Below are 22,449 nucleotides of genomic sequence, written 5' to 3'. Positions count from 1 at the left end.
GGGTTTCGAGTGAGGAGCAAATGTCATTTTCGTGCCATCTGGATTCTGGATCTGAAAAGGGCCCTGGTGTAAATTAGAGCAGTCCCTGGGACTGGCAGCCTTTTCACAGCTGCCCATGGGCTGTACCACAGCCCAGAATCCCAATAATGCCATTGCTACATGCTATGGGCATGCTTCCTTCTTCCCTTAATCCACCCCCAACACACTCCCTATGCCAGGGCTTGAAAGGGGAGACAGAATAGGGCTGCTTGTGTTGTCTTATGCTGCTCCTGTACTGGACAAATGCTCCCCCCCCACCCTCCCAAGCCTGTTGCAGTTCCTTTACAGTCTACATATCCCACTCCTGGAATCCGCTCCCATCTAATCTAAGAACCACGATTTAGAGAATTGCCTTCAATCAAAAATAGGCCCAGAGATTGTCTCTGATCATCACCAAATTTGGGAGGGAGAGAGATGAGGTAGAGAAATGGAGGAAATCTTGACTGAGGGAGGGAGGAAATAGAAATTTCCTGGACAAAAGAGGCTTTATCCTGCCACACTGAGTGCATCTTGCAAGGTGCAGAGTCTCCTCAGCTCCTATTAAAACCTACAGCAGTGGAGATTCCCTGTGTCTCAACACATACAATGAATATCTTGAATTCAGTAAGAATTCCATATATCTGGATGTACAACATACACACCCATGTGCCAAAGAAATCCTGCAGTATGTGTGCTTCAGTCAGACAGGATATAATAATCTGAGATCTGTCCTGCTGCTTATGCATGAAATGTATCCATTTTGCTCCTTCACAATATAAAAGAATGACCATGTAGCATGTTTCGGACACATCTCGGACAGAATAGAATTTAAAAAGAAAACTACTTGGTATGCCGAGAGATGTGATGAGCAGAATATGTAATTATTTATTCCTGGGGGAATTCTGCGTCACTGTGCAGAATTTGTGTCCCCTTGCAGATTCTTTTTCTCAGTTAGAATGTATTTTCTGCAGAGAGGCATTGCAGTTACATGTTTCACCAACTAGGGGCCACTGTGGTGCCAGAAGAGCAGGGCCGGCTCCAGGCACCAGCGCAGGAAGGGGGTGCTTGGGGCAGCGAATAGGAAGAGGTGGCACGCCCGAGTCTTCAGTGTCAATTCGGCGGCAGGTCCTCAGTCCCTCTCGGAGGGAAGGACCGGCTGCCGAATTGCCGCCAAAGAATGAAGTGGCGCGGTACAGCTGCCGCTGAAGTGCTGCCAATCGTGGTTTTGGGGTTTTTTTTTCCCCTTCACCGCTTGGGACAGCAAAAAAGCTGGAGCCGGCCCTGCAGAAGAGAGTGAAGCCAACTCAATGGCCATAGCAGTGAGCTACAGCGGAAGGAAGGAGGTTGCGTTCCTCAGAGTGCCCTGCTCACAGGGCCAGGTCAGGAGGCACATATGTGAGGTTGGTAACAGAGTGGAGCACACGGGGCTGCTGGGAGATCACAAACTGGGGTTCAGAAGGGCTAGTGTGGGGACAGGCTGGGATGGAGGCTGACTGGGAGTGGGGCTGCAAGGCCACAGGAGAATGAGGGGGAGGAGGGCTGCAGGGGGAAATGGGACAGATGTGCCTGACTGAATGGTAGAGGCTAGGGGTCAGCGAGGGTCTGCATGGGGAAAGCTCCCCAATAATCCCTCCCACCCCTAAAACAGCTGTTCCATACTTCTCCCACCCATACCCAGCAACCCTCCAAGTTCATTCCCAGGCTCTTTCCCTCTTCCTCAACTCTACTGTTACCCCTGACTCCCACAAGCCTTTGTACTGCTTCTGAGGGGTGCAGGAAATGCAGTTCTGTATTGTAGTTTAAATCAGTGATTCTCAACCAAGGGTATACATAGGTTTTCCATGGAGTACATCAACTCATCTAGATACTTGCCTACTTTTACAATAGGCTACATAAAAAGCATTAGCGAAGTCAGTACAAACTAAAATTTCATACGATTGCTCTATATACTATACGTTGAAATGTAAGTTTTATATATATATATATATATATATATATATTCATTCCAGTTGATTTATAGTTGTATAATAAAAATAAGTATGCAATTTTTCAGTAATACAGAAGTGTCACAGCACTCTGGTTTTATATCTGATTTTGTAAGCAAGTAGTTTGTGAGGTGAAACTTGGGAGTACACAAGACAAGTCAGACCCATGAAAGGGGTGTACGGTAGCCTGGAAAGGTTGAGAGCCACTGGTTTAAATAAATTACTCAAAGTTTGTATTAATATGCCTAGTAAGGAATCTTTGTCAAAAAACATTTCCTGAATCTTTTTGTTGTTGTTGCTTGTATTGTTACAGACATAGTTGCTGACAGGTATTTTGAAATAAATTACCAAAATAATTGAAATTGGCATGATTATATTGTGTTGTTTTGACAAAATATGTTGAATTTTGTAGAACGTTAAAAATATTGTGCACAGAATTTTTAATTTTTTGATGCAGAATTCCCCTAAGAGTAGTAACTGAAAGAAGATGAGCATTTAGAGTCAGTTCTTCAGCTGATGTGAGCTAGTGTGATGGCTGTTGTGACTTCAACTGAGTGGTGTTGATTTATATCTGGTAAGGATATGTCTGAAACAAAAAAGGATGATTGCACAAGCTGAGGGATGTGTAGTGGGTCAGAACAAAATCTCTGGAAAGAATGGAATAGTTTCTCAGTTGGTGGAAATGCACCAGTTTACACTGACTTCAGTGGAACTATGCAGATTTACACAAGCTGAGAAACTAACAGGAAGGAAAAAATGGTGACCACACTAAGTCAGCAAGTATGGGTTCAAAACATGCATGGCTGTCTCTACTGTTTTTGCCGCCCCAAGCAGCGCGCAGAATTGCTGCTCCAGATGGTGGGGGCAAACATGGCACACAAGTTTCCGCGGCAGCAGCAATTCGGCGGCAGTTTCTGTCTTCAGCCGGAAGACAGAAGCTGCGCCGCCGCGGGCAGCTGAACATAGAAGCTGCCGCCGAATTGCCGCCGCCGCCGCAGAAACGTGCCAGCTGCCCTAACGGCACACAGACTGCCCCCGCCATCCACCGCAGCAATTCGGCGGCATAAACACACAGACTGCTGCCTCTTGCAGACTGCTGCCCCAAGCACCTGCTTGGGATGCTGGTGCCTGGAGCCGGCCCTGAAAACATGTATTTAGCAGTTTCTCAGATATTTTGCCTAAATGGTTTGGTCTAGTGCAAACATAATGGAGAAACCATGCTGGACAAGGCAGGATATTTTACTCACTTTTATCTGACAACCGGGCTATTGAATACAAACTAGCTTCTTGATTTCTTTAGTGTTGTGACAGTTAGCATCTCCCCCTAACAGCTAGTAGCCTTATAATAGCTGGCACCCATTAGGAGAAATTGGACACTTCACGGACACAGTAGCCTGAACTTTTGAACTGTCTTTCCTTATCAATCTTGAGGCAGTTGAAGCTGGTCCTAAGCTATTTTTGCTGAGCAAATTGCAGAAGTACAAGGTTTGCTAACCACCAATCAAATGCTAACAGGACCGAAGCCTGTGTGTGAGTGTATATAAAAGATTCTTGGTTTTTGTATGGAGTAGAGGTTTTTGTACCAAGTTACAGAACTCCCCTTTCTTCTGCAGAGTAAAGCAACCTTTCCTTATCCCTGTCTGGCTGTCACTGGCTCTTAGCTAGGCGGACCCGACATTTCGGTAACAGTGTGGAGGCCAAATCCGCATAGCTCCATTGATGTAGGCTGATTTACACCCATCGGAGGGATCAGGTCCCTAGATACCTATTCAAGTACAGCACATACTAGTCATCTGACACTTCACTGCAACCTCATGTTCTTCGCTGCAGCACAAGAGTTCTCCTGGTGAAGTCACCCACAGCTCCACCTCTGCCAAAGGGCTTTTCTGTTTAACTTCGGGCAGCCTGTGTTTTCGCACCTTCCCTGCCGGCACGAGACCGTTGGCCGGGGGTCAAAGCGCAGAACCACCTGCCCTCAGGCTCAGACTTTTCTCTTTAATTTCTCAACAGTCCTTACTGCAGCCCCGCTGCGACCCGCAGCCCCGCCTGGAGGCATCGCACGTGCCCTGCCCCAGGGGCTCGGGAAGTGCCGCACCCTCAGGGCGGGCTGGGGGCAGGGGCGGGAAAACTTACTCAGCCCGTTACCGACGCGCTGAAGCGGCCCCGGGGCCGGAGCTGGTGCCTGGCCCTGCGCGGCGGGACCCAGTGCCCGGGGCGGAGGCTCTAGCCCGCTCCCCGCACCTGCCGGCCGTGGGGCTCGGCCCCTACCAGGCGGGGGCCCGAGGTGCGAGTGCGGGACCAGCCGGACTCCCGCGGCGCGAGCCAGGAGCGGGGGGAGGGGTCCTTCCCTCAGCGCGCGGCGGGCTGCGAGCCCCGCCCCCCGGCGCTGGGCGGGAGTCTGAGGGGTCTCGTGCCGGGGGCTGTGGCGGGGCGGGGGTTTCCGTGGGGCTGAAGCAGCAGCTGACCGCAGCCTGTCTCGGAAGGGGGGCGGGGAGCGGGGGGGCTTCGCCCAGGAGCCTTGACGTAACCCGGAGGGACCGCGCGCCCCCTTCTTAAGGAGCCGCCACGAGCCCGGGCGGCGACGGGAGCCGGGCGCCAGCGGGCTGGAGTCGGACTCGGCGCTGGCGGAGGTAAGGCGGGGGGCGGGCTCCAGCACCCCGGACAGCGCCGGCAGGGAGCCCCAGCGCCTGGCGAGGGGCTCCCCGGAGCCGGGCGGGTCCCCGCGGCTGCCCTCACGCCTGTGTCCGGGCGGGGACCCGGCGAGCTGCACCCGCCCGTAGCGCCTCCTGGCCCCGGGCTCGCCCAGCAGAGCCCCGCCTGGCAGGGTTCTGGGCAGGGGGCTGCCGGTCGCAGCTTTCACTCCGGGGGCGGGAAACATGCACCTCCTGGGACAACACCTGCAGCTGAAGCAACTCGTTGTCCCGGGGCAGGAAACCCGCGCTCAGCCCCCGCCTGGCGGTCCAGTGCCCGGCGCTGTGCGAAAGGTGACAGACCCACAGCTCCCCCCGCGCTCCGTGGCGCTGGAGAGCCGGGTGTGTGTCCCCCGCGGTCCCGGGGGCCGGGATAGACTAGTTCCCTCTGTTTAGATTTAGTGACCTCGGGGGCATTGGGGTCTTAAAATATTGAACTATTACAAAAGGCTACTGCAGTGTAGACAGCCACTACTTCAGACCGGACATATTTACTGTGAGTCGATAGGAACATTTTGAGCAGCCCAGTTTGACCATTCATGGGAAAATAAACACACCCATGAGAAGTTGCAATCTGCACTACTTAACTTGCATGTAACTCTTGTCGCTTGGCTGACAAGTAAATACTCAACCCCTTTGCTCTTTGTGGAGAAGGCAGAGTACTCTGCTCTTGAGGCAAAGACGCTCTTCATATAAATGCATACTCTGAATAGAAGCCAGAACAAGAGATCACCTCAGATATACCTTTAATGCCAAAGGGCCGAAAGAGCAATTACACTGGGGACAGGCAGCTTAACTCCATTTAAGCTGCAACAGCTATGGAGATTTATGCTACTATAACATTTGGCCCCAAATCTTTCCATTTTGGAAGAGGGCATCTTCTAACGAAAGCATGTAGCTCCTCAATGAGATGTAGCTACCAACACAGTTTGTCAAGAGAGTATTTGGTGAATAGTTCCCTGTCATCGCTAGGGATGGTTTTCTCCATATTTTCATTTTATAAGATTTGATTTAAGTCTAAGTATTTGTTATGTTCAGCATCTAGACTGATAAATCAATCACAGTTCTTCTATCTGAACCATATTATATGGATGCTACAAGTTAATAGGCTGAAATATATCGCACAAATCACTCTCCCTAAAGTTTTTCTACATTTCAAAATAATGGAAGAATTTCAAAGAAGGTCCTAGAGAATGCAAACAGCATGTTTGGGGTGGAGGGTAATCAGAACTCCATGTAAAGACTAGACTTCAGGAATCTTCCTCCAGTTATTTTTAGAGCTGGTTGAAATTTTCCAGGAACATTTCTGAAAAATTGTAAAAATATTCACCATTTTTTCCCAAACAAATGAAGCTACTAAGACTCCTATATCTTAGTTTACATCCATCATCTGGATGGGACTGGCTTTTGGGAATAGATAAAGCCTTTTACCTCTAAATCATCAATTAAAATTAGCTCAGGGTGGTATGACTAAAGAGTACTTATTTAATTGCTGTCTGGTGGCTTGTAGGGTAATATGGACTTATGGAAGAGTTTCCAAGTACAAAAACTAAACAGGTGTTACAATGGCTGATCAGTATAGCTACATACACCAGATTGCTCTCCATCCAGATGACAAAATATTCTTTAACGGGACACCAACTTAACTATCACACTTCTGCCTGAAGTATTTATATTACTGGCAGCATCAGTACTAAGAAGAAAAATACTCTCTTTATTGGGAAGCATTAAGGCCTAGTAAGTTGGCCTACTTGTGCCTCAGTTTCTCTATAAAACAGGGATAAAGATACACCTACTTTGTAAAGTGCTTTGAGATTTACAGATTAAGAGAGCTAGCTATTATGTGCATTTTTATCTAATCAGTTCACTATTTAGCGTGCATTATGGTCCATCTCTTACACAGCTTTTGGTTGTGTGGCTCTTTCCTGTTAAATGAGAGTTTTTTAGAATATAAAATATAAATAAAGCCAAATATTGCTAAGGGAATCAGAGGCAGCTGTAGCACCTGAATGACTTTAAACTCACACTTTTTTCTAACTGACTAGATTTGATGTTGACAAAAGTCAGAGCAAATGGGTACATATTGTACTACATAGTAAGAGTGGGAGCTGTAATGGGGAAGGGCCTCATTAAGAGTATCCTAATATTGCCACCAAAGCTCAGCCATGGAGACTGACCATAAAGAATATTCAATCAACACATACCTACAGCAATAGAGTATAGGGCAGGAGGTGCTCGTGGAGACCAGGTGGCTTCAGTCTCAGGCAGAAGATGAGGAGGGTCCAGTTTGTCAGCTGGCCCGGCACTTCATTGAGGGCAGGGTTTCTTACAGCTCCAGGGCAGTGTAGGAAAGCCCTTGTAGGAAAGCCCTTGTTCTTTTAATAAAATGTAGGACTTCAGATCCAGGGTCGTCAAACTAGAGTTTTTTATGGGCACCGAATTCACTTTATAAATTGCTGTAAATCTCTAAAATGTTAAGTCTCATTAGGGTGTAAATACCCCTCCCCCTCTCCCTCCCCATCCTCCCGTACCCAAACCAAGTAGCAGGGCTGAATGCTGGGGAGGAATCTTAATCCAAAGACATGGAACTTCTCCTAAGAGGTCCGTAGCAGACACCGTCCAATGGAGGGAGGGTCCAAGATCAGCACCCCTGTTCTTTCCCTGCACCCTGCTGAGGCTGAAGCTGCATGCTAGGCAGGGAGTATATATCCTCTTGCATGACCAGCCCTGATTCCATCCATTCCCCTTACACAGCAGAACAGCACTGTTCTGTTTATGTCTGTTGTCCAGGGACCCTCTGTACCCTCAAAGGCATGGGAGAGGCCTAGCTATACAAAGTTATGCTGTACCTAGATATAGTTTCAGAAGTTAGCTTTGGCTCCCTGAGATAAAATATCCAATTGTTCCCTGCAGCAATTGGGGCAAGTGATATAACTAGCTGCAATATTGGGAAAAGCAGCTTTGATCACCCATCAAAAAAAAAATTATGGATTACTTCATGGCCAAAGTCTGAAATAGAAATGGTGACCTCTAGCAGCATGATCGACTCACAGTATAAGTTATGAGGATTTTTCTTTTTGGTAAACTGTTATCCCCTAATACAGATGCAGGAGTATTTAGTGGATGAAATTAACTGAGGTGGTGATTTTTTGGTGACAACTAATGGGAAGGTCAGATTTCAGATATTTTCTATTTGAAGCATATAAACATGTAAGTATCAAATTTCATGATTCTAACTCAACAGGAAGGTGTCACTGAGTCATCTGTTACAAGGGTGTGTATTTAATACGACCTGCACACTTCATTCCAGAGCCTTTCCAAAATTAATTTATACACACAGTTAAACATTATTTTGGAAATGTTGTGAAAGAAATATACTTCGTAAAATATTCCTATTGAAGGTGGTGTTCCTGGCCTATTTATGTCAGGGGACAAACTGTTGTTTTAGATAAGAAGAAATCTTGAATTTAATGGATTTAGCTTTTGGGTAATAAACTTGGATGTTTATATCAAATATACTGGAATTGAATAAACAAACAAAGTACACACCAGACTTAAGGCCAGAAGCCAATGCTATCATCTAGTTCAACCCCCTGTACAAAACAGGGTGTAGAATTTGATTTCACCTATCCCATTCCTTCATTTAGCCCAGTAACATATGAAGGTTAGACGATTTTTCAACTTCTTTTGTTTTTGTGAAGTTTCAGTGACACAATGGATCCTGGGAACAGAGGAAGAATTCACTCCAACATGAGACTTATCTGCTCTCTGTTAATCATGGGAGTGTTTTGTGTGACTCCTTTCTTCTGCCAGAGCCAAAATGATCCACTGTCCCTTGGCCGAGCTGATCCCCAGTGCTGGGAGTTCTCCACAGCTGCCTTGGTGGAGATGAGGAAGCCACGTATTTCTGACTCTGTCAGTGGCTTTTGGGACTTCATGATCTTCCTGAAGTCATCAGAGAACTTGAAGCATGGGGCTCTGTTCTGGGACCTGGCTCAGCTCTTTTGGGATATCTATGTAGACTGTGTGCTCTCCAGAACCCATGGCCTAGGGAGGAGGCAACTGGCGGAGGCTGAACAGAAAATCACAGCTCTGCATTCTCAGCTCACAGAGCGAAAGCAAGGTTATTACTTCTCTATCCAATACATGTACACCTTGTGGTGGAGAAACAGCATTAGTGTACATAAAAATCAGACACCAGTAGAGAAATAGAAACAGATGGATGCAAGTTTGACTTGGAGAGTGAGAACCATGCAAGGGTTAACATAAAAACAACTGAGTTGCTTGGTGCTGTACAAGTCAAACATTAATATGTTCAGTAAAGAAGCTTAATCATGCTCAAAAACTTCTGAATGGGAGTTTTGCCTGAGAAGCAGTTGCAGATCAGGCCCAATATATGATTGGCTTTTCCCACAGGGATCATAAGAAGAGGTAGAAATGAACCACTTGAAACATACATGGATACAGGCAGGGAAGATAGATTGTAACCAAAACCCTTGAAGATATACTGTCTCATTAACAGTTCTACTGGGTAATGCCTGATCTAGGCCAGCCTTACTCACATTCAGTTGTACACCTGTACTTCAATATAACGCCACCAGATATAACACGAATTCAGATATAACGCAGTAAAGCAGCGCTTGGGGGCGGGGCTGCACGCTCCGGCGGATCAAAGCAAGTTCGATATAATGCGGTTTGACCTATAACGCAGTAAGATTTTTTTGGCTCCCGAGGACAGCATTATATCAAGGTAGAGGTTTATCCTACTCCTTGAGCAGTCCCACTGGAACCATTGTGGAGTACGATGCTAAACATGAGCGCAATTAATTAATATACCGTGAGTAAAGTTTTTTGCCGCTAGCTGTCTCCAAGTTCCAGCCAAGGCCTGGTTACTGGTAGATCATGTAGACAAAGCTGGGAATCAGGTTGTGTAGAGGCTGTTAGTGTGCACACGTTCTTTTAAATATGTCCTTTCTGCTTAAGACTGATACCATACATCATGACACTTTAAGTAGGATGAAGAGATTTTTAGACACAGTCCAGCACATGCACACTCTTAGAAAAGGAAGGATATTTTACTTCTGTTCTTACTCGGACTCTGTTTTGTGAGTTGTAATCAGTCCATCTGATTTCTTAATGCTGTTGACTAACACCAGCTGGTAGTGGTCAGACTGCTACAGTGACAGCCTAATTTTTGTTGTTGTAGAACTATCTAAGCTCTCGTCCAAGGTCTTGTAGTTTCTTAAAACCAGGTTGCTCATATGTGCCTTGCTTAGTCAGTGAAACCAAAAAGCAATTGCTAGAAGGAGATTGCTATCTGCAAATGATATGAGGAACTGAATTTCTATTTCTTAAGCATAACAAACTCTGCAAGCTTGATTCTTTAGTTTGAGCTGAACTATTAGCATCTGAATGATTTCATGGACCAATTCAGGGTCTAGATGGGAGAGCCAAGGCAACTTTCAATGGGTTTCTTTGAGTATAAAAGAGTCTTCCAAGTTTCTCCCTTCATACTTCTTTTGTATCTTTTCACAGTCGGTTGCTATAAACTGAAATGATCCTTGTCTTACTTTTTGAAAATATTTAATGCTTGCTTACTGTTTAAACCTAACATACAACAGTAGTGTAATATCTGAAGCTGCCTCAGAGCCTTAGTCACAGTAATATCTAGGATAGCCCACTATAGTGGTATCAGTCAAACTGGGAAAAACCCTAAGTCAATGCAGCTTAACTCTCAGGCCCACTGGCTAGAGAACTGGGCTAGGAGGTAGTAGACCCAAGTTCCATTCCCAGTTCTGCCATGAATCTGCAGTGTGACCTTAGGTAAGTCACTTCACAGTACCTCAATTTCCCCAGCTAGAAAATTGGACTACTGCTGCTTCCTGAATAATGTGCTTTGAGGAGTAGGGATCAAGAGAGTTGGGTATTATCAACACATCTGATTTGGGTACCAAAAGGTAAGTCTCCTCAGTTTCACTAATTATATCTGTTTATCATTAGTAGCAAATACTAGAGAGTGGGCTTTTATGCAATGAAGGACTAACCAAAGCTCTTGTAAGAGCTGTAGAAATATATAGCTCCTCTTAGCACTGTTCTCTTATACATCTCAAAATGGAGAAAGGTTGAGTGTCTTGCCCAGGGTCATGTCACAAGTCAGTGACAGAACTAAGCATAACGCTCGGGTACCAGAATCACATTTCCATGGCCTGTTTGCTATGCCACACTGCCTCCTGGTGGTTAATCCTCAGGGTAGAGTCAGTCTAAAAGGTGCTTTTTAATAAGCACCTTAGCATTCAATATCATTCACAGAAAAAAAGCCATCACTTTCCACATCAAATATACCAAGTGATATGATAAATAATTCATACTTACTGAAGTACTAGTTGACTAAGCTATAACTTTAGCACATTGCCTGCCTATCAAGGAATCAGCCCACAGGGTTCCCTTCAGGTTTTCACTTAGTTTGCCTCTGCTTTCACCAGTGGCTCTGTAAAAAGAATACTCTCAAATGAGTGCTTATTCTGTCTCCAGGGTTCCAAGGCAAATAAGCTCCATCCACAAGTCCAGAGATAGCCTTTCATAGCCCTGTTACACATTCAACATGCACTGGCTCTTTCTTTCTCACACTATTGTATGAGGTCAGATTCTTCCTCCGCTATCATCTGTGCAATTCCCACAGTGGGTTTGTACAGGTGTAACTAATTGAACCTGTAATTAGATTTTTAGCATTCAATCCTGCTGACTGTGCACAAGAAGGAAAATAATCTAGCTTGTTCTCTCTTAGCTGTGTTGGTTCTGCAGGGCTAACAGGAGTGAAATGTAGTAAAAGCTTACCTATGTCCCTAAAATAAGCAGCTATGATTGTAATAAACATAGGGAGCAGGTCTGTTGCTATTTTTACCTAGAGAGACAAGGTAGGTAAGATATCTTTTATTGGACCAATTTCTTCAAGTCTGGGACATGTACTCAGCATCACACCTAAATACAAGTTACAACAGATTGTTTAGCATAAGTAGTTAACACATATTCGAAGTGACCATTCAAGGTGAAGTGGTCCATTAATACCTCTACACTTATAGGACAAAAACCAGGGGGGTTAGTGGGTTACAGATTGTTGCAAGTGTCTTTATTAAGACTGTGACTTTTAGCATCTAGCAAAGTTATGAATTTAAGCTCCTAGGCTTGTTTTTTGAAGATCTTGTGGAAGTTTTCTTTAGGATAAGGACTGAAAGGCCAGATATGGAGTGGTTGTTTTGTGAAAAGTGTTCGCCTAGGGGTGATAGTGTTTTTTGTCTTTCATTGTTTTTCTGTGTGCATTCAGTAGAGAGCATAGTGATTGTCTGGTTTCACCCATGTTGTTAGTGGGGCATTTAGTGCACTGGATGAGGTACTTCACATTGTGATAGGCATGCATAGGACCTGTGGATCTTAAAAGCTGTGTGGTATTGGCTGTGAGTTTTGCATCTGTTATACCAGGGTCTGGTGCTGCTTTAACTTGGTAGGTCCCACTTTTCAGACTAGAACTACACTTAAATCATCTTGCTGGCTTTTGGGCCTCATCCTGCACTGATTCAAATAAAGAGCAAGACTCCTAGTGAATTAAATGGTAAAGGATCACAATGGAGCTGATCCGAAGCCTAGTGAAATTGAGAGTCCATTGACTTCAACAGGATTTGGATCAGGTTCTGATTGTGACTGACAGCAACAGACAATATTATGATTCTGCATGTCTTATGAGGAGAAAACCTATTATTGTCCTGTATGGCTCATGCTAAGGCTCCAGGATAGGGTCCATAATGGAAAAACACAGATTTCAAAGTAATTTGCTAACTAGGGACACTTGCTTAGTTTTGCACATTGTAAGACTGCATCTGATGCCAATGATTGGTTCTGATTAGTTGGCTACAACATTTACCTTAAATATCAGACTGGCAAAACATAGAGGATGAAAGCTACATAGGCTATTAGCTTTATATTGTTTGGAAGCTGACCCTGATTTCCTCAGACGTGTTTTGATGTCCCTTTCTTTTTTTTCTCCCTAATTTCTAGGGACATTTTCTCACAATCAGAGGACACGAGTGCTGAACAAGAAAGAGCTGATTGAAGACTTAAGCATCCATGTGCACAAGAGTGGATCTGCATTACTCCGAAGAGTTATTGGAGGGCTAGGGATAAAGAGGAAACAATGAGTCTAGTCTGAGGCTTATCTGTACAGTGGATATTTTAAAAACAATTTCCTTTTGGTTTTTAATTTTCATTGGAAAGCTGCTCTAGGTGAAGGGGGCTGTGCCTGTAGCTATCAACATTGTACCTTGGGTTAGCTTTGACTTTTTGGACTGTTGTGGCTTTTCATTTTTTTTTTTTAAATAATGCCCATGAATTCAGTCTCTTTAATAAACTGCATGATTTATAAGCAGTTGGCCACCTTATTGTGTACATAAGCTACTGAAATTGTCTAGGGGGCTGCTGAAGAATAAGGCCCAGTCCTGCAACTGGATGTGTACAGGCAGAGCAGGGGACTAACATGGAGCTCCACTGACCTCAACAGTTTTGCCAGTATGGATTCAGTTCTAGGGCTGGAGCCAAGTAGCTGTACTTGCTCTGTTTTAACTATATTTTTATACATATAAGGCACAAACAGTAGCCAAAAGATCATCTTATTTAAAAATAAAAGGTAAAGAGTTAAACCAGAACCTTCAAGCTTCCAGTTTTTTCCCATAGGTTAATAAAACCCAAACATTCTCCACACCTTAAGTAAACAGATGTTCTCAAAGTTAACATTCCAGGAAGAGTGTCCATAAACACTCACATGCATATTCATTTTCATGATGTACAATGGCAGCTATTTCCCTCAGGTAGCACCTGATCCTGCTCCTCTGCAATCAATAGGCATTTTGCCATTGATTTCACTTGGAGCAGGATCAGCCCTGAGAAACCAAAATGAAGTCAAAAGAAAGAAACAAATATATCCTAAAGAAAGCACACACAAAAAAGCTTTCTGTGTCAGTTTCAGTCAGCACATGGTTACCTTTCAATTCCCAAGGGATGCTACAATAAAGTTAAATACTGTACTATGACCCAGGCAGGCAAGCTGCTTCCTCTTTATAGAGCCCAGCTGACTTTGTGCCTGCAGATCACAATGCAGATTGGGCCTCAGGTTCTTATCAGGAATGGAGAGCTCATAGATACATTGTAGGCAGAACAGAGGGTGGCTCATTACTAGAGCTATTTGGAAAATGGTAAATATTTTCTGCAAAAAATTAAAACAAAATTCTGTTTTCACAAATTTAATAGTCCATAGTTTTTCAGCAAAAATGTAAAAATTAAAAAACCCAAAATATATTACCAACTCTCTCCCCTGCCCCAAAAATTGTTTTGGTTTTCCATTGGAAAAAAATTGGAAAATTTAAACCAAGTAAATACTTCCCACATACAGTCATTTATTTATTTTTTTGGGAGGAGGGGCGGAGTTAAAACATAAAAATATGTTGTTGATGGAAATGTTTCCATCAGCTATGTGTGACATAATTTGGATATTTGACAAATTTTGCTGCTTTTTCTGTTTGCAGATTGTCTGCAGATAAATCAGTTTCTTCAAACTAACATCATTCGGTTTAAAGAATTATTCAAAACTATTAGCATTGAAGGATAAATTAATATGAGGAAACTGATTAAATGTGCCATTCATTGCAAGAATTTAGTATTCAAAATTGTGGCTGTTTTTAGTGGATGCCTAGGTCACAGGGCATGTTTCTATTACCTGGCTGAATGAATCTAACTGTTAAGCTATGTCTACACTACAAGCTAAGTATGCGATTCCCCTGTGTACACATACTCAAACTACCTCTCAGCAAGCTAGCATAAGTATAAATAGCAGCGCGGCCACAGTCTCATGGATGTCCACAGTGGAGGCACAGCTGAGCTGGGTCAAGTACATACCCACTGGTGTACTCCACTGCCACTACTTATGCTACAGCAGCTAAGAAGCTCTTTACACCCATGCCATCTCAATGAGTGTGAGGCCGAGTATGTGTAGGCGAGTTGGGACATCACACCCTAGCTCGCAGAGCTGCCATAGCCTTAGAATCAGGTTTACGGAGCAAATATGTCCAAGTTACAAATTTAAAATGACTTTCCTTGAATATTCTGCAATATTTTCTATTCTGGCGAATGTATCTGCCAGAAAATTCATTTACCGATGGGCTCAATCCTGATAGGTGCTAGGCAGTCTGCCCCATTCCAGAAAAACAAATAAGCGCATTGTTGGCTTAAAGCGTGCACGTATAGGGAAATTCCGGCCCTATTAAAGTTGATGACAAAACTCCCATTGATCTCAATATGGCCAGGATTTCACCCATTTACTTCAATAGGACTACATATGTACTTAAAGTTAAGCTTGTGTTTGTGTCTAAAATATCTGTAGGAGGCAACCCCAACAGGAGCATGAACACAGGGACAGAACCTTTGTTTTCAAATATTTAGCAACTTTCACCAGCTTTAACTGTCTCAGGCTGTGGCTATGGCGTACTAGTGTGTCCCCAGTACTTCCCTGGGAGTAGTGCCAGGACCATTCTTGCACTACATTGCAGTACCAATTGGTATCAGGACCTCATGGTGCTAGGTGTTGTACAAACACATACAAAGAAACAATTCCTGACCCAAAGAACTCACCGTCTATGAAGACAAGTGATAGACAAAGATTATGGGGGAAAAGGATGCAATTTAGGTACACTTGCAATTGTTATTACTATAGATAGTACCAGCTCTCCTCATCTATCGATTGCTATCTCCTAAGATTTCACTAGTCATTAGCAGCAGAGAGGTTCTCAGAAGACACTGCTTTCTGCCTCTGACATGCTTTAGGAGGGGCCTTCAGGAAGAGGCTACTACTATGGGCTTGTTTTTGCTACGGAACTAAATTGGTGCTGCTGCAGTTGATGCAGCAGCATTGATTTAGCGGGTCTAGTGAAGACATGCACTCCCATCGATTTCTGTACTCCGCCTCAACGAGAGGCGGAAGCAGTGTCAGCGGGCGAGCGTCTCCCATTGACATAGTGTAGTGTAGTGCGGTAAGTAGATCTAAGCTACGTCAACTTGAGTTATACTACTAATGTAACTCAAATTGTGTAGCTTAGATTGACCGGCAGTGGTGGTGTAGACCAGGCCTGTAATTTTATATACTTTCCCTCTCAAACAACAGGATCCTGCATCCTCCTTTCTCCTATTGAATATCAAGACTGTTGGTGAAAGGTAATTGCTGGCCAAGACAACATTCAGCTTCGGACCAATCCACCATACAGCTCTGCATCAGTTCTTTTCCTTCATGAAGAAACTATAGCAGCCATTTGACCTTTGAGGAAATGGGCAGGGAAAGGTGGGTGTGGGGTTGAAAGAATAGTTTAGTTTATAATGTAAGGTCATGGTATTATGAAGAGGTCTGGGGGCTGATGCTGTAAGGGAAACAATATATGGTATTAATTTTGCTGAAATAAAAGAGTGAGGCAATTAAATGTAAACTTGCAAGTAATGAAATTCCTGAAGGAACTGTTAACCGCAGCAGGCATTTTCTCCTCTCTGAAGACCTCAGAGCCTAATTCCATTTCATAGCATAAACCTTGTTTGTTTTTGACTAGAGTTCAATTGCTTGGCATGAAAATGCAACCTGATGATATTGAAAAAAATATGACATTGATGCTTGCTATAGATTCACTGACTCTAAACTGGGGCCCTGTCACAGACTGGCTGGTGCTTTTAGGGGAGCTGGGCGCAGCCTTGCCTGTGAGGGTAGTAGCTGTGCACCAGCTGATACTGATGTAGTGATTTAATGACACCCGATAGCCTGGGCTGTGAAAGGGTCAGGGTGGACTACAAATAGAGAGAGCAAATAAACAAGAACACATGTAGCTAGAGAAAGGAGTTCTGGAGTGGGCTGCTGAAGGGAGTCATGGTGAGTAATATATGTCTGTCTATCAAGGGTGAGCCTAGGAAAAAGGACAAGGCCCAGAAAGACAGTTCTGTGGGCTATTGTTTAGAGGAGGACCAAGGAGCTGGGCAGATCTAGGGAGAAGGCAGAGGGTATGTCTATACTGCAGCTGGAAGTGAGCCTCCTAACCTCACACTAGCATACTAAAAATAGCTGTATGGGTGTTGTGGCAATAGCAGAGGCTCAGGCTAGCCACTCAAGCTCAAGCCCAAGTTGGTCTGAGCCCACAGGATAGGCTGAGAAGTATCCCATGACAGGCTGAAGGATCTCTTATTGAGACATAGGGACTTCTGTTACCCCAGAAAGGGCCTGGACTAGATGTGGCTTAACCACAGGGCAAGTTTGGATGGAAACAAGTCACTATGGGACCAAAGTGGCTGACAACTGGTGTGCTAGATGCAAACACCTTCAGCTTGATACTCTAACACTAAATGATACACTTACTGCTGTTGTGTAGAGCAACTGCTTACAGGCTCTCAAGGACACCTGTTAAGAAGAAAGTAAGTACTTGATTATGAATTGCAAGTATGTGCATTCCCAGGGCCCTGCAATCTTACAACTCAATTCCTAGAATCAGGCTCACTGCTAATGGGAAGAAATGCAGCTGCCTCCCACCATTACCCCCTGCAACCCTAGGAGTAGCTCTGATGTGAGCCAAGTGTACTGCTGCCCCTTCCTTACTATACCTCAGCCTGAGCATCAGAAAGGGAGTGTAGTGGAACATAAGAGCTGCCAAAAAGGAGGGGACTGTGGCCTTTTAACCATTTTTAATAGACTAGAGATAGCTGCCTCCTGTAGGTCCTCCATGCCACTATGTGTTCTATTTCTTGTGTCCTCATTAATTGGATACCACTGGTAGAGATGGCTGTGTAAGGGAATCCATTTCCTTTGGCAAGTGCAAACTATGAGCCACAGCTGCAGCCCTGTATCTGGGCTACTATGACAGGGCAGTCAGGGATCCCCCTCCCCTGCTATAATGGAATCATTAGGTGGTATAAAGCTGGCTCTATTACTCTACTCCCCCACATCACACAGGATGTCAGGGCAGAGTGGGAATTCATAGCAGTCTGGCTGATCCTCAGCTGGTGTAGCAGTCCCCAGAGGCTGTTCTAGATGCAGGGGGATGTTGGAGGATATTTTGGCCCTCACTATTTACAAGAGTGGCAGAATGAAAAGGTAAGTTTGAGCCACCTTTCTCCTCCACCCTCAGCTAGGCTGAGGATTTAGCCCAATATCAGTAGTAGTTAGATCAGCTGGTTCAATGGAAAATACTGTCATTTATTTATATTTAAATAAAACAAATAAAGCCCAGGCAAGAAGCTGCACATGCCCTAACAATTAGATTTATAATCAAAAATCATCAACACACAGCAGAAAAATGTGCAAACAATGACTGAGTTCAGCCAATCAATGCAGAAAATCTGCACTTTTAGCACACCAGGAACATACCCCCAGCTTTTTCCCACCCTCACCTCCAAATCCTTATCAAATAATTTGATTTTACGCCATGCATGGAACGGCATCAAGGTCAGGACCATATTTTTGTTAAAACAGAATTCTGTACCACCAATTTGCTCTGTTCTCAGAGATGAACATTATCATTTTCTGGGAGTGAAGTATCCGTATGGTGCATGGGGATTCAGCCATATGAAACCTGCAAGTGCAAACCTTGAAGTCCTCACTCAGGTCTGTCTTGGGACAAGTGTCAGACTGCAGCGTGAGCTGGCCTGAGGCAAACCTAAGTAAAACAGAGTTAAGGCTTCAGTCCTTTGTATGTATTGGGGAAATGGGCAGCCAAATAGCTATGCACCATATGAAAATGTACTTCCTTATGTTGCAATCTGGGGCCATCAAGGATAGTATCCTAGGCAAATTGGACTATGTACTATACTGTTGCTAGTGCCAAGGCTACTAAGTTCCCATCCAGATCTTATCCCCCCCCCATCCCCGTTCTGTCTCTCTTTATGGGGATATAGCTGTACCTGCTTCTCACTGGTCCCTATTACTCTGCCATTTGTTCCATTTCTTCTTGTATTATCACAAGCCAACTAGTATTTTACTTTCTTTAACGTCTGTTCATCTGTAGATAAAGTGCTTGTTAGCATCTAGATAATTCCCTTCATTTTGTCATGTGTATTCTTTGACGTCTGTGTTAAGCATGATTTGGGGATTCTGTGACCAAAGTCTATATGAAGAATTAGGAATGTTTATTACCATGATCACTACTTTAAAAGTCTCTTGAGTGGGTGGCTGAAGTCTCGCCAAAGAAAAACTTTCTATTCATCTTGATTTGAGTCAGATAGCCCCCTTTATCTTGATGCCTTACAATCCCATCAAGATTTCTAAAAAACAGAACTCTTCTAGGCAGAAAAGAGAGCTGTCCGTTGAGACTGCCTCTCTTTGTTAAACTCCATGTTTCAATCTGTGTAAATGTTGCTGCATTATTTATGGAGCTCTGTTTCAGCATATGACCTCCTTCACTTTATCTTCATTCAACAGTGCATTAATTTCCCCCAAGTTGTTATTTTTCTAGTCCTTAAAGCCATGAACAGTCTCTGGTTGTCTTTAGAAGTTTTATTTTTTGGGGCTAGATTCTCAGCTGGTGTCAGTTGATGTAGCACCCTTAACTTCACCTGTAAGTGATCTAGTTTAGGTACATTATTTTTGGAATTATGTCTGCTCTCGTAATTTATGCAAATCCATGTCTCTGTACTCTGTTCACTAGGTCTTCTGTGTAGTCTTTCAGAACACTGATGGCAGGTTGAGGGATCTCTAATTCCACTGTCTGAAGGGATACTGAATAACTTCCATTTCTTATTCATTAAAGTGCATTTGTAACTTCAGAGTAATTGATTCCTCATTTGTGTCAACTGGAAACATACAGCTGCATTTGATGGAAATAACCTATCATATAATAAAATATCACATAGCAAGAATGGGCTGACAAGCAAAATTAGCAATAGTCAGCACTGATGAACAGCCAAGTCAGAAAAAGGACAGTTACCTGTTCCATAACTGGCATTCTTGGAGATTTGTTGCTCATGTCTATTCCAGCACCGGTGCACGTGGCGAGCACGCACTCCTACTGTGGAAGTTTTTCCCTCAGCAGTACCCGTAGGGAGAGTGCTGCTGCCACTCCTGGAGTGGGGCCTCGACAGCACACTATAAGGGGAGCCGCGCACTCCCCGCACCCTCAGTTCCTTCTTGCCGGACCAACTCCGACAAAGGAGAAGGCGGGCGGGATGTGGAATAGATATGAGCAACACATCTCAAATGCCAGTTATAGAACAGGTAACTGTCCTTTCTTCGAGTGCTTGCTCATGTGTATTCCACAGTAGGTGATTGTGTCTGTGTCTGATGGAGGTGGGTAGGAGTTCAGATTCCCTGGCTGAAGCACAGCCCTACTGAAAACAGTGTCATCCCTGGTGTGGGAGACGATCGCATAGCACGACGTGAACATGTGTACTGAGGACCAGGTAGCCGCTCTACAGATGTCCTGGATAGGGACATGGGCCACAAAGGCAGCTGACAAGGCCTGAGCCCTTGTCGATTGAGACCTTATAAGTGGTGCAGAATCCCTGCTAGGTTGTAGCATGTGTGGATGCACGATGTAATCCACTGGGAAAGCCTCTGGGTGGAGATCAGTTGGCCCCTCATGCACTCGTCCAAACCAACAAAGAGTTGCAAAGACCTGTGGAATGGCTTAGTTCGATCCAGATAAAAAGCCAGTGCTCTGCGCACATCAAGCATATGGAGGCGACATTCCTCATTAGAGGCATGAGGTTTGGGGCAGAGGATAGGCAGGAAGATGTCCTGGCCCATGTGAAAAGCGGAGACCACCTTAGGGAGGAATGCCGGGTGTGGGCAGATCTGAATCTAGTCCTTGTGTGAGACTGTGTAAGGGAGATCGCAGGTGAGGGCCCTGAGCTCTGAGACCTGCTGGGCTGACATGAAAGGTGAGACCATGAGCCTGTGGCCAGGGGTTCAAACGGGAGGCCCCATGTAGCCAGGGGTTCTAGCATAGGAAAGGATGGGTCTAGCCCTTTGAGAAAAATACCCTGTCATGGCATTGTTGACGCCTGGCAGGTGGAAAGACTTCAGGGAGATGTCATGGGCTATACAGAGCCTCCCAGAGGCTGAGGGCTTCCCGGCAGAGGGTCGCCCTGCCTGTTGATGTAAAACATTGTGGTGGTGTTGTCTGTGAGGATTCTGACCACCCTGCTGCGCAGCTATGAGCTGAACACCACACAGGCTAAGCGTATCACCCTGAGTTCCCTGATGAGGAGCAGTGCTGGCCACCGGAAGGTGCCGGGAGATTGCTGCGCACCGAAGATTAAGTGTCCGGTGCCGATTCTGCTCGGTGCACCATGGTTTGGGCCAGTGCTGACTCCATGAGAAGGGCCCAAAGTCTAATGTCTGTGTGTGTGTGTGTGTGTGTGTGTGTCTCTCTCTCTCTCTCTCTCTCTCTCTCTCTCTCTCTCTCTCTCTCTCTCTTTCTTTTGTTAGTTCTGGGTTTACAGGACCTGCAGATCTTACAGCGCTTGATGATGTGAGCTTCGCCCAAGCAGTAAAGACAGTCGGCATGCAGGTCACCTCTAGGCATCGAACGCCTGCAAGACTTGCACGATTTAAACCCTGGGGCATGCCCTGGCCTGAATACTAACTAATTAAGTTAGTTGAATAAAATTTCAGCTTAATAACACAGGTACTACTAACAACGAAACGAGTTCTGGGATGAGCTGCAGCAAAGCTGGAGCAAGTAGTTCCGATGCACCGTCACTGTGGCAAGAAGGAACGGAGGGTGGGGGAAGCGCGCGGCTCCCCTTATAGCATGCTATAGAAGCACCACTCCAGGGGTCTCAGCAGCTCTCCCCCTATGGGTACTGCTGAGGGAAAACTTCTGGCATTGGTGCAGGGGGCAAGCACACACACCTACTGTGGAACACACATGAGCAAGCACTCAAAGAAGAACTTCAGTTCATCATCCTCTCATTTAACAAAGTATCTGCTTCTAATCCAGTGCATCACTGTCACATTCTGGGGTGCAGCCCAGACCAGCAAGGGGGTTGTGTCACTGCCTTCCCTGTAACCATGGGTGCCGCACAATGCATCTCTGTTGTAGCTCCCACTCTGGACTGCTCACAGCCAGCCTACCCACATGCAGGTTGCACCCTCTGTGTGCTAAGCAATCCTGGTTCAGCCACTCTGATCCCACCAGCCTGTCTACAGTGCCACTCTTGCTTCCACCAGCCTTGGTTACTACTTGCAGGGTGACCCTACATGCTCCCAGGCCCAGATCTTCCCCCCAAAATGGGTGTTCTCCACTGTCCAGCCTTTTCCTGGAACGTTCAGCTATTAAGATTCATTGCTCCTGTAAACAGTTGATATTCAACAGTTTACTTCAGATGGACTTACCAAACAGTTCAGTTTAAATAAAGTACTGGATTACTTTAGATTAAAAATAAAACAAGTTCATTAAGTATTAACAAAGAAGATAGGATTTTAAGTGAATGCAAGTATAAGAGAGAAAGTTATAAATGGTTACCTGTAAATATCAGTGAAAAAACACATCTAAAAGTCAAACTTCTTCTAGCAAGTTTTAGCTCAATGCTTTGTTTGGGATGGCTTTTCTTATCCACAGTCTTCCAGCAAGATGGAAGGTGACAGTTTCCTTGGTCAGGATCTCTCCCAGAGGCCCGAAGGTGCTGGTGCCTTAGTTTTCTTAGAAGAAAGAGAGAGAACTTGGGGTTCTCTGCCCCTTTCTTTGGTGGAT

The 22,449-nt window shown here is 44.9% G+C and overlaps 2 protein-coding genes across 6 annotated transcripts in view; one reads left to right on the top strand and one right to left on the bottom strand.

The window, feature by feature from the left end:
* Positions 1-4,541: 4,541 nt before the first annotated feature.
* FAM237A (family with sequence similarity 237 member A) lies at positions 4,542-13,355 on the top strand. Of its 3 annotated transcripts, none has more exons than XM_030580209.1 (3): positions 4,542-4,633; positions 8,401-8,816; positions 12,743-13,355. In XM_030580209.1, exons 2-3 carry the CDS (start codon positions 8,408-8,410, stop codon positions 12,880-12,882), a joined length of 549 nt encoding a protein of 182 aa, XP_030436069.1. In that variant the 5' UTR covers positions 4,542-4,633; positions 8,401-8,407; the 3' UTR covers positions 12,883-13,355. The 3 variants fall into 3 exon arrangements, with proteins under 3 accessions (XP_030436069.1, XP_030436070.1, XP_030436071.1); XM_030580210.1 differs by having other exon boundaries at positions 8,395-8,816; XM_030580211.1 differs by lacking the exon at positions 4,542-4,633 and adding an exon at positions 4,939-4,987.
* A 4,804-nt stretch (positions 13,356-18,159) lies between these two features.
* The window catches only part of DYTN (dystrotelin), a 57,648-nt gene continuing 53,358 nt past the window's right edge, over positions 18,160-22,449 (bottom strand). Inside the window, exon 15 of one of the 3 annotated variants that reach the window (XM_030580923.1) lies at positions 18,160-18,414. In XM_030580923.1, the coding sequence (XP_030436783.1) occupies positions 18,359-18,414 (56 nt within the window). In that variant the 3' untranslated portion in view covers positions 18,160-18,358. Of the gene's footprint in view, positions 18,415-22,336; positions 22,398-22,449 lie in introns of those variants that run through there. The other 2 variants (XM_030580920.1, XM_030580921.1) reach the window with 2 other exon arrangements.

This window comes from Gopherus evgoodei, chromosome 11 (assembly GCF_007399415.2).
Source record: "Gopherus evgoodei ecotype Sinaloan lineage chromosome 11, rGopEvg1_v1.p, whole genome shotgun sequence".
In the NCBI taxonomy this organism is placed as follows: Eukaryota; Metazoa; Chordata; order Testudines; family Testudinidae; genus Gopherus; species Gopherus evgoodei.
Note: the sequence above shows the minus strand (reverse complement) of the source record. Positions and strands in the feature narration are given on the sequence as shown.